This window comes from Atta cephalotes (genome assembly GCF_000143395.1).
Source record: "Atta cephalotes unplaced genomic scaffold scaffold00088, whole genome shotgun sequence".
NCBI classification, from domain to species: Eukaryota; Metazoa; Arthropoda; class Insecta; order Hymenoptera; family Formicidae; genus Atta; species Atta cephalotes.
Window position 1 is genome coordinate 204,300 of NW_012130152.1, and position 12,942 is coordinate 217,241.

Below are 12,942 nucleotides of genomic sequence, written 5' to 3' on the forward strand. Positions count from 1 at the left end.
GTAGTACGTACGTACGTACGTACGTACGTAAGTAACGTAAGTACGTTACGTTACGTTACGTTTACGTTTACGTTTTACGTTTACGTTTACTTCTTCTTCTTCTTCTCTCTCTCTCTCTCTCTCTCTCTCTCTCTCTCTCTCTCTCTCTCTCTCTCTCTCTCTCTAAATCGTTTATATATCAAAGTTTAATCTAAATGTAATAAAACTAAAAGAAATAGATTTATAATTAATGTGTAATGCAAAAATAAAAAATATACAAAAAATAAGAAAATTTAAAATTATATAAATGTTGTATGATACAAATATTATACTATAAAAATATTTTAACGATTGCAGAACACATAGATGCTTGTTTTCCTGTTAGATCGCTTGCGTTTTAGTAAATTATTAGAATTGCATCACACAAAATGCAGATTTTCTAGTTAAAACGAAAGCATATCAGTTGAAATAAACAACGTACTTAAATCGTTAATGGGAAATAATATTTAAATGGCCCTGAAAGAGAGAACGGAAAAAAAAAGAAGTGAAATAGAAGTTTAGATGGCGTTACTTATTTCGCGCATGCGCACTCCATTTTGGGAAACAATCAGAAAAGTTGCTGTATATACTGTGCCCATAGTACGAATAATGTCTCCTCGAACTCACTTCTTGGCTGCGTTCGATTTGGACGCCCACGTGCTTGAAGCACTTATAATCATCATTCTGTCTTTATCGTTCATTAATCACAAAATAAAAGTATTGAAAAGCATTGAAAGCGTCTAAATCGATTACAACCCTTTGTATATTTCCACTAAGATTTTAACTTTTAAATAAATAATGAGTAATAACTAAAATCTTATTTAAAAAATTACTTGGAATCGTGTCAAAATATTATAACATAATATATAACAAAATTAAGAACATTGAATCTGAGGCTTCATTTATACTTGGAGTTTTCTTTAAAAGGTATTCCAATAGTATAACAAACAGAATCAGAAATTAAATGAGACAGAGAAATTTATCTAGATTTATCTTTTATTCGTCTTATTTTGCTAATGACATTAACAAATTTTTATCAAATATTTAAAATCTAGTATCTTCAATAAAATTGCATTTTCTTAAAAGACATGATTTTCTAAAGAACTTCATAACACCATATTTCAGAGAATTTATCTTCATAATCAAGTAAGAAAGGAAATTTATTAAAATCTGGTTTTTTAAAAGGTTTTAACCACTTTTCTATCGAAATTCCGATTAATAAAATTTTAAAAGTTGTTTCGACAGATGGACGAGTAACAAGCAGCGTTCCTGGTCTTATTGCAGTTCTCAAACATTTCCATATATCTATTTGTACATCCCTCGATAAATAAAATTCAAATGCATTATTAATGATAATAACATCACTTTGCTCGATTATCTCTGGAACCTCTTCTATTCTTTTGTGCAAGATAGATATACGATTGTCCATTTTAAATTTACATACAATTTCATTTTGGAGATTGCAGAATTCTCCGTTCATTTCAACACCAATAATTCTTCTAGCATCTGTATATACATACGCCTGTAAAACAAAAACATCAATATGATTAAAAAATTGCTGTAAATAAAAACTTTCTTACCGCTTATTCAGCAATTAATTTATTAATAATATTATCACTTATGTGTATAATAATACATATTCCTAATAATATTCTTACCCCATAAAGAACTGCACCTAATCTTGATCCTATATCAAGTATAGTTTTGTTTTCCAAAGTAGGCAGTAGCACTTTAAATATAAAGTATAATCCATCCTGTGACATGGAGTGTGATAAATAAACTAAAATTATAAATATATTTACATAATATAAATCATATAAAAAATAAAGAAAAAAATTAATTTTAATTTTACTTACTCAATGGTTGTACATTTCTAGATCTACAATCAGTGCAATAGTATCTTTCTAATTGATTACTATCTATGAGGTTATCAATATCTTCATCATTATAAAGGAACTCATCCATATGTAATGTAACACTAGGATCGCAATCTGAATTCTAAGACAAAAAATATGTTCAATGTTATTTTGATATTTTTCAAAAATTAAATAGTTATTCTTTATATTCATTTATGACAAATAAAAACATACCTCTCCTGTTAAAGGAGTGATAAAATTTTCAGATGACAATATAGCATTAAATGGAATCTTTTGTTTAATATCAGAAGCAATAGAATTTAAAATACACATTGACTCATCCATTAATTTTTTATTATTACATGCATCATCCCCTATTAACAATAATTTTAATAAGAAAAATTAATTTTGATTGTGGGATTATTATATCAAATAAAATTATATGATTTTATTATTTTTAGTTTGATTATAAGATATTCATATCACTTTATCACAATCATAACAAAGAAGCTAAAAGTTAATCAAAATTGAATATAAAGAAAAATATAATTCATTAATTTATTTTAATCGCTTTATTTTATAACAAAATATAACAAATTTATATTTGTATATATAAAAATTATAACAAACCTGAATCATTATAAGCCATAGATGGTTTAAGTTTCCATTCCTTCATAATAAATACTAAAAATTTTTGTTGATCAGTTGCGTTCAATGATCGCATCAATTCAACAAAACTTTGTTTTGCATCATTTAAATCAATCGGTTTTTTACTCATTTTTTTCACAAAAGTTCTAAAATTTTTCACCTATATATCCGCATATAAAATTTTTGTTATAATAATAATTTAAATCCAATATATTTGTATGCCTTCATAAAATATAAAACGTCTCAAATTATTATTCACATTTAAAACACGTGTTTTTCTTGAAGTTTTTCTTTAGGTCATATAATGTCAATTTCTGTTGTATCTATATATCGCGCTATGTATTGTTGGTGTTGTCTTAGCACTGAGACACTATCGTGTCTCCTGACTAAAACATGTAATTTTTTGAATAATTTTTGTCTTTCGGATAAAGACAGTTTGAAGTATTTTCAATCTTTTAGAGGTTTGTTCGCGTCGCACGCTCAAATATGTTCCTATTTATGACAACGCACCCCAACAATTCGCGTCACCGCCCCATGGTGGAAGCAGAGAAAGAGAAGGTTCCTCTCTGGTGGAAGTATAATAGGTGTGTTCTGTGCCACCGAGATCGTAAACTACATTTACACGGTACACTTAGGCCTGTTCTACAATACGTCGTATTTCGGCAGCAGATGTCATACGCGTATTTAGTTATCGGTTGTCGCATAGAAAGAAATAATCGATCATGATTGGTTAATTTCTTATGGCACGATATACAACGTCTCCGACTGATTATAGACTAGGTTTTAAGATCGGTTTCACCAATACCAAGTTAAGTTAATCGGTCGTTAACTAGTCAATCATATTTGCTGTTTAATAGAATTAACCAATTACGGTTGACAGTTAATCCCGATTAAGCTTAATCGACGTTGATAAAATCGGCTCTTATTAATCGGGTTTAATAACATCCGTAGTTATAAAATTGAATCAGAGAGAAGAATCAACCAACTACAGTCGAGTATTCCCCTATTACAATCGACAGTAGTTGGTTCTTACATTTTGATTCGGATTAAATCCTCGATAGAAACTAGGCCATTGTTGCGAATTTGTGTATGTTAGGGTAACCCTTAAATTAGTTCATTAGTTGCAAGCTGATCACAAGTTTATTGCGACAATCAATATGAAGCATTGATTTCAAAATGTAAGCTTCTTATTAGCTATAGAGGCTTCGCACAATAAAAGGAATAGGGGGTCGATTCTATAGGTTCGCATGCCTATACATTCATGTGCCGAAATATGGCGATTAGATGTTCGCGTCACGTTAGAGCACACTTAATTAAGAGCACACTCTATTTGCCTCATCTCAGAAGGTGATATGATTGAGGCATATTACATGCCCTACGCACGCATGCATAATGGTTGAAAACGTACTATATCAAAAAAAGTATTTTAGATTTATTTTGTATAAAAATGCATTTTTATATAAAAACCCATTAATAAATGCGTTTTTGATATAAATATAAAAATATGATATAATAATACAGTATAATATTAATAAAATAAAATAATAAAATAAAATAAATAAATAAAATGAATAAAATTAGAAAAACTAAAAATATAAAATAAAATATTAATACAGTAAAATATAATATAATAGAAAAATATAATATAACTTTTATATTTATTAAAAACGCATTTATTTTGTATAAAAACGCTTTTCAAATAATTGAAATAACACAAAATATCCAAAACGAAACGAGACACATGTCCGATCTGTTTAAGTGGTCTTACGGATTAGGTTAGGTGACAAGCTCACTTGTCCTAAATTCGTTCGTGTCACTGAACATTGGAGCACATGAATGCAACTGCTCCAATCGCAATCTTATCTGTAATCCAAGGGCTCTCTGGATTAATTTGGAGCATGCGACGCGAACAAATCTTCAAACAAAGTGAAAATTCCAAAAATGAACAAATTTACTAGGTGTTGACCAATGAAATTATCAGTATCTAGTAAATTCGCTCACTTTTGTAATTTTCACCTCATTTCAAAATATAGAATCGATCTCCAAGGAACAGAGAACAGAGAATAAGAATTTCAATCTATCAGAAACTGTGTTCTACAATACATGATTTCTGATAGGTTAAAATTTTTATCTGAATTTTTCTCTGTTCCCTATTCCCTTTATTATGCCCCTAATGTAGTATTTCGGCTTTAACCGCGCATGTGTCAAAAAACGGCTGGTTCACAACGCTGTCGATTGAAGCCTACTTTTCATTCTCGAGTTTGATCTCCTGCTTTCTTATTCTGCGAGCAATACGGTAGCCTTATTTGTCTATATTCATTTTAATGCAAAAAATGGCGGATTGTGAGGGTGCGTTTTGTATTTCTCTGTACTCAGTTGCATGTGTGTTGTGTAATTGGAAATGAAATAATATCGATTAAATATTAAAAATATTCTGTATTACATGATATAACATCATATGACATATAATATAGAACGTTTTTTAATGAAATTTCCACTTATATAAAAAATCGAAGAGGCATTCACGATAATGATTTTTAAACTTTGTTTCTGTTTCATTTTTAGAGGGCATAGAGGATATCGATCATCCACCACTTGTTCTGAAGGTTGATCCACCTGAGGAGTTACTGGAAGATTTTACTGAAGATTCAACGATTAATAATTCAGCAACACCAACTGATCGGGATATATATGGTTATTCTAAAATATTTATATAATTTCTCATATAATTTTCCTATTGGCAAATGCGCATAACAATTAAAAATAATTATTTACTATAAAATGAGATATTTAATCATAGAATATGATAAATTCATGGATTTTGCAGATGAAACAAAACACTGTACAGCAGAGTCTAATGACCAAGAATCTACTTCAGCAGCTGTTAAATCTCTTAATAAGAAACATTGTAAGTTCATATGATTTGAAAAGAAAATTTAATGTGATATTTTCATAATGTATTAGTATACTATATACTAATATATTATATGTTTGTAGGTTCTGTGCTAGCTGTTTCAAAACTAGAAAATTCATTTGGTATTAATGAACCTTTGAATCCTGTAACTAGTAAATCAAAGTCGTCTATACTGAGACCGTCACAATTGAGTGTGATAACCAATAGTTCTATGGGCACTACTGACAAAACTGTTTTACAACCTGCAAAATTTCGCAATCCATTTACAAAAACTAGTGACAATTCTGTAGGTGAGGACGAGTCCATAACGAAGAGCAATAAAACTGAAACAACTAAAGATTTAAAAAATGAAGAAAAATCTACAGAAGATGTAAAATTGAAATTTTTGCCTTTGGGTGCAAGCACTAAGGAGAATGAAAATAATATAAATAATTCTGTGGCATCCAGTACATCCACTCCTAGTTTTGTATTTGGTCAGAATTTGAAAGAACGTGTTACTGTTTCAAATGACATAGAAAGTTCAAATAATTCAGAGAAAAATGAAATGAGAAGCGAAGAAAGTCATGAAAATGGATCTGAACTTCTATTCTCAAATGCAGCTGCAAATTGCCGTACCATGGTAAGGCCAGGTTTAACATTGACTCAAGCAGCACAGGTATTGGAAGAAGCTAATCGTGCAAACAAAAGAAAATATAATCAAGTAACATTATTAACTGGTGAAGAAGGAGAAACAAATGTTCTTCAGATAAATTGCAAATTATTTGCCTTTGATAAGGTGTGTAGACCTTGAGAATAATACATTTTTTAATATTTGAAGTAATCTATATTGAACAGTTTAAATTAAATTTTAATCTATATTGAACAGTTTAAATTAAATTTTAAACTCAAATGAATTGTAATGATACAAATCTCTACAGAATATAAAATTTTAACTGGTATAAAATAATACAAATTTAAATTTTATATTCAGTAGGAATCTACAGTAGGAATTCTTGTATCACTACAGATTATTCCAACTAATATTAATAGATTATTCCAGTGTTGATCGTTAAAAAAATGAATGTTAATCGCTAAAAAAAAAGAAAAAGAAAATCAATATCATTCTTCAAATTTAATTAAATTTTATAAATAATGAATACTCAATATAAATTAGCATTAAATTATACTTATTAATTTAATACTAATTTCATAGTTGCTATATGTTGTAGAGTACGAGCAGTTGGCAAGAAAGGGGGAGAGGTATGTTAAGACTCAATGATCGAGATGAAGAATCTCGTTTAGTCGGTCGTACTGCTGGAACACAACGTTTGATTTTGAATACAAAAGTATGGCCGGGTATGACTGCAGAACGTGCTGGATCTAAATCATTAAGATTAACTGCTATGGATGTTCACGGGGATATTCGAATCTTTATTGTACAAGCAGCACCTAAAGAAGTCGATCAACTGCACAGTCTTTTATTACAGCGACTTAAACGCGCGCAAGAACGCCATCCTAAGAAATTGGCAACAGACCATTGACAGCCATTGACAATTCTGACGAGGCATTAAGCATCAGCTTAATTTGTGCAACATAGAGGTCATTAAGATATGAAAGGAGTTAAATTCTTCGGGAATATTAATAAGACTATTTAGTATGCGCAATAGAATGGCTATGATTTGTGCCTTCCTCCAGAAGTTGCAGCTTTTAGTAGTTGCACCAGTATTTATTAAGAGGAGATTAAGTTGTGGCACTTAATATGTTTGACGCTCTTGTACACATTTAATTTTTTTTTTTTTTTAAGAATATAAAACTTGTTTTATATCCTTTTCAATCGATATATTCCCTTTTTTTATTTTAAATTTAATGTCATTTTAAATAAAAGGGCGTTATCAAAAAAAACAGATTAAAGCACATAATATTAATTCTATATGTTATAACAAATCTTAAAATAAATTACAATTAGTAATTACGATTCTTTAAAAAAATCTCAAGAATTTTAAAATGTTTATATATAGGGTGTTCAGCGTAACATGATTTTTTAGACACTTCCAACAGTGAAAAAAAGAGTTGAAAAATGAATATCATCTATTTTATGCAGACTACAGCATGCGATAAAAGAATTTAAAAAAATTTTTTTTATAAAAAATCAGTCTTGAATTTTTTAAGTAGCATCATACAATTTTTTTCTATATTGTAGGGCTATTTCACTTTCTTTTTTCACTCACTATTTCATTTTTTCTTCAAGACAAATTCAAATCACTATCGAAATATCACTTTTATTGATATTTTATTGATTTTATTGCATAAGTACATAATATGCATATATCATAAATATTCATTAGCAAAGGATATTATTAATACAACATAAATTAATAAAGAAAAGATGTAACTTATGTAAGCAAATATTCAAATTGCTTGCCTCTTTCTGCAACATAAATTTCTACTCGTTTCCAAAAATTACTATGCATAGTAGCTATTATTTTGATCCGAAGTTTTTGATCCGAACAATTTGTAATTATTGTTTCTTAAGAATCTCAAACATTTATTTGATGTTTGATATACAAAACATTTCAGATGTCCCCATGAGAAAAATTCCATAGAGGATAAATCTAGTATGTCAGCTATTGGACTAGTCCATATGTACTTATAACATGATTATGCAAAGATATCCTAAAAATAATTTTAAAATATTCATGCATTATGAGCTGAATTATTTTTTTCTTAACCGTCGGAAGTGTCTAAAAAATCGTGCGGATCGTTACAATGAACACTACGTGCATACGTATATACAGGATGTATCTGAAATAATGCCCACTAATCATAGTGCTATTCCTAATAAAAAATCAAATCAAACCATTTTACATTTTTCGCAATACTTCTTTTAGTTATCCAATGAACAAAATGTCTAAATCGACAACTTTAAGATATCCAAAGTTATCTTTAAGAAGATCCTAAAGTCCTATTTTATCATAATTATATTTTAGAAGAAATCTCCAAATTGGCTTCATTTGCAAAATTTTTTTTACGGAATTAAAGAACGCACGAAAAGAAATCCCGGAAAATAGGATTTCACAAGAAAATCGAAAAAAAATTAAAATCACTTTTTCTGGTATATACAGCTGTTATCTGAGGTTAACATTTGCTCGAATAAAAGTTTTACAATTTGTTGATTGAAAATAAACGAGATTCAGATTACTTGAACGAACAATACTGGGTTTGTGGAATTAAGATTCAAAGCACAGAAAAAAATATTTCTTCTAAAACGAAATGTCCTTTGCAAGGACTTACTTTTTTCCTCTTTTATAGATTCGGAAATTTTTTCCAAAAAAGTATATACATTAAAGTATATACATTAATTCGTGTCTGTAATCCGTGAGATGTAATTTATCCGAGAACGACAAAAAATTTCGAAATTGAAATCTTAAGAAAAATTTTTTTCGTTTTCGGTATAAACTCCACCTCACAGGTATATGTTAATACGTATACTTTAATCCTAGAAAAGGATTTTCGAATTTGTAAAAGAGAAAAAAGTAATTGTTATACGAAAATTAATCGGTAATACAGACGGTTTAGAATCTCTTTAAAAATTCTTTAAGAAATATCCAAAATATACAAAATATTTTACAAAATATTATATACAAGGAACTCTGAAAGATATTTTAAAATTGTCTTATACAGCGCGCGCGCGCACGTGTGATTTTATTCATTTATTCAGCAATTTTTAGAAATTAATATCTCGTTAATTATTATGAAAACTGTAAAATAGTAGAGGACTTTTTGACTCTATTTTTTATTAGGAATAGCACTGTATGATTGTGGACGTTATTTCAGATACACTCTGTATACAGGGTATTCCCGACTTATGAGATCGCCTCTCGTAAGCAGAGCGGACTGAATTGAAAAGTCCTGTACCATTTTGCAATTTTTGCAATACTTTGGAGATATTAATTTTTAAAAATCACTGAATAAACTTGCATCCTTTCAGGTTATCGCGAAGTATATATCTATTGGTCGCGATCGCTTGTTGCTCGGGGAGGAGAAATTGCTTGGTAGGCGCGCCGATTGAGTTATGACTATCAGTCTTCGCGCGAATGACCGCGATCAATGAGCGTATACTTGGTGATAGTCTGCGCGAATACATGCTTATTTGATGATCTTTAATATCTCCTAAAGTAATATAAAAATAGCAAAATAGTAAAGGATTTTTCTACTCAGTTCGCTTTACCTGCTCATGAAAAGTGATCCCATAATTTCCAGTAAACGAGAATGAATTGAAATGAATTGAAATGGATTCAGATTTTCAAAAATATTGATTCACGAATGTTAAAATGAATGCTTTTCGATTCTGAATTCATTTTTATTCATTTATAAGAATTGTATATCTCTATGCCTTTCAATCTAAAAATAAGTTTTCCTGTGCAATTGTGAATACTATTAAATTCAAAATCTTGAATAGGAAGTGCAGTCAATTGCATCCAATTAAATCCAAAAAAGTATTCGCTATTTAAAATACGCATTCGGATAGAAAAAAATTTCAATTCCATTTTAATCCATTCTCGTTTACTGAATTGAAGATCTTGCATATAGTATTGAATTATGCATAATTACAGGCATTAGTTATTCAGAATGGGTAATTTGTTACATCAATTGTATATTTAAATAAATGATTTAAATATGTATAATTTATCATTAAAAAGTATATGAGAACAGTTGGGTATGAGTTATAGTATTTGTAACATATAATATTGCCATTACTTGTATTTTGATTTATATTTAAAAGTTTGTGAAAATGTACAATATAACGGCATAATTATTATTTATATTATAATTATTATAATTATAAGTACATATTTTATTTTACATGTAAATAAAATCCTCATTGTAGTTTTAATTGTTTCCTAATTTTATTCTTTGCGCTACAAGAACAGGTTCTGGCGATTTCGGCTGAGATGCACTAGTGTATACTATATTAGGCTGGGTTTGGAGGGACACTATTTGTCATTGTCATTCTATCTTCATTGTGCATCGTGAAGGATAGTATTCATAGTCAGTTATTATTTTAAAACTGTCTTAAATAATATCTTAAATTGCTAATACGGTTCTCTGATTGATTCATAATATTTTATAACTGTACTTAAGACGGTCTTAAATATAAGATCCGACTATGAATACCGGCCTATGATACAAATAACGTTGATAACGTGCTCCCCGAACGCAGCCTAGACATAATATGTAGGCATTTTTATTCATCTTGGTTTCTCTTGATTGATGGATTATTAGGGGCTTCGCTCAATAAAAGGAACAGAGAATAAGAATTTCAATCTATCAATTGTGTATTCTCCACAATATATGATTTCTAATATGTTGAAATTCTTATTCTCTGTTCCTTTTATTGTACAGAGTCCCTTATAGCATTTGATTTGTTCGATTTGCTTATTTTTTTTTACATTTTTTACTCTTAAAATGAGAGTAATTATTAAGTATATGGTTTCGTTAACGAGGACTAGGATCATTAATTACAAAAGACAAAAAGTAATTAAGTTTAGCTATCACACCTCAAAAATAAAATTAGGCTTATTTGACGCGTTTTTGCATGAAACGAAATAATCTGGCAAAAAATACATCTCTGTCCTGTGATATGAGATATTAAACGTTAGAGTTGATGATTATTGAGATAAAGAAATCTGTCACAGAGACAAAATGAGACTTATAATTATACCGTTCCATATGAGTTTCGACTGGTTTCGATTTTCCACGCGCAAAGTGATTCCATCATGTTTCGGCATAACAAAATAGTATAAAAAGCATAAAGTAACTAGGCAAAAACTGATGTTCAAGTGAAACGATGATTGGTCGATGAATATTACGCTTACGCAAATTATGCATATGATGGCACCCTAAATGCATGATGTATATCCATGGATTTGCTATCGTTATATTTATGAATTAGACACTACTAAATTTTTTACGTTTTTTTAAATTTTAATCGCCAGTCGCTTGAACGTGCCAGAATATTTGTCAAAAACTTGAAGCTTATACAGTGTTTCTATAGAGCTGCAACTTACATGATTTTTCTCTCTCGCACAATTTCGATGAAAAATAGCGACCACTTCAAGTGACTAGACCAAATTCCAATTAGAGGGACACCAGGTGCAACTAGTGCGTTCGGCTGGTCAAATAATGCAATCTTTCAGTATCGCATGTTCTGGGCTAATAGCACAAGTGTACACAAAGTGGTTCTAACAAATTTATTGGGGCCAGCTCTGACCCCTATATAACATGGACTACTGGCAGCAACTTCAAACTGGTAGTTATCCTATGCAATAGAAAGAGAGGTAGATGTACCCAACATTTTTGATGTTAAGCCCCGCTCCATCGACCAAAATACGACAAATTCAAATATACTTTAGGTTGTTTCTACTAAAATATAAGAAACTTATATTTTAGATTTATTTATTCGCAATAAATTTATTTACAGTTTTTCAACATATTAATCTTTAGAATATGATGATTGATTGTAGCATTAAATTATTAAATTGCATATCAATTTAATTTGCAATTACTAGAATAGTTTTAATTGTGTTCATAGTCCGGAAAAACAATTCGGTGCAATTCGAAAAAGACTATAATATGGTATATATATACAAGTACATACCATATATATTATTAATTCATTAAATTATTTAAAGCAATGAAAATCCAGCGTCGGCTGTAATAGACATTTTAAATTTTAGTAGAATTAATTTAGTTGTTACTAAATTTGTAATATATATTGTGCTTTGTGTATTATTATTGTAAATATTTACATAAATATAATATTTATTAAAATATATATTATTAAAATATAATATTTGATAATAAGTCTAATGATAATAAGTATTGAAACATTTAAAGACAAAAAACAGAAATTATTACAGTTTTACTTATTATAGTTTTATTTAAAATAAATAAGAAATAAAATGTGATATGTACAGATTAATATAATAAAAATAAGTTATATAAATTAAAAAAAATTTTATAAATAGAATAAGGCAACAATTAAACATATGTATAAGAAAAATCGAGCACTTTTTTACGTATATTGCTTATCAATTTTATCATGGATTTTATTTATATGGAATATTAAAATGAGAAATTAAGGAATATTTAATACTTTTTAAAGACAGTTAATGTACAATATAATTATCATTCGATATATTAATAATGTATGAAATATAATATTAATACTATATGAAATATAATTATTATATTGTACATTTACTTCATAGCAATAAGAATACATATTAAATCAAATAATTAAATATACTGCAATTAATTCGACACGTGATATAATCTCACAAAAAAATATGTTACATTTAATAATTTTTATATAAATATAAATTTATATCAAATATGTATTGTCTCGCGCGCGCGCACACACACGCACACACGCACACACATACACACACGCGCGCACACACACACGCACACACACACGCACACACACACGCACGCGCGCACGCACGCACACACACACACACACAC

General features: G+C 29.0%; 2 protein-coding genes across 2 annotated transcripts; one reads left to right on the forward strand and one right to left on the reverse strand.

Moving 5' to 3' along the window:
- Positions 1–996: 996 nt before the first annotated feature.
- On the reverse strand, positions 997–2,652 carry LOC105624773. Its single transcript, XM_012206125.1, has 5 exons — positions 2,505–2,652; positions 2,109–2,248; positions 1,875–2,016; positions 1,677–1,798; positions 997–1,540 (listed from the first exon to the last, which is right to left on the reverse strand). The coding sequence occupies exons 1-5, from the start codon at positions 2,650–2,652 to the stop codon at positions 1,115–1,117; spliced, it is 978 nt and encodes a 325-aa protein (XP_012061515.1). The 3' UTR covers positions 997–1,114.
- Positions 2,653–4,846: 2,194 nt separating this feature from the next.
- Positions 4,847–6,956, forward strand: LOC105624775 (ran-binding protein 3). Its single transcript, XM_012206126.1, has 5 exons — positions 4,847–4,871; positions 5,088–5,216; positions 5,350–5,430; positions 5,520–6,211; positions 6,645–6,956. Exons 1-5 carry the CDS (start codon positions 4,847–4,849, stop codon positions 6,954–6,956), a joined length of 1,239 nt encoding a protein of 412 aa, XP_012061516.1.
- The last annotated feature ends 5,986 nt before the right edge of the window (positions 6,957–12,942 follow it).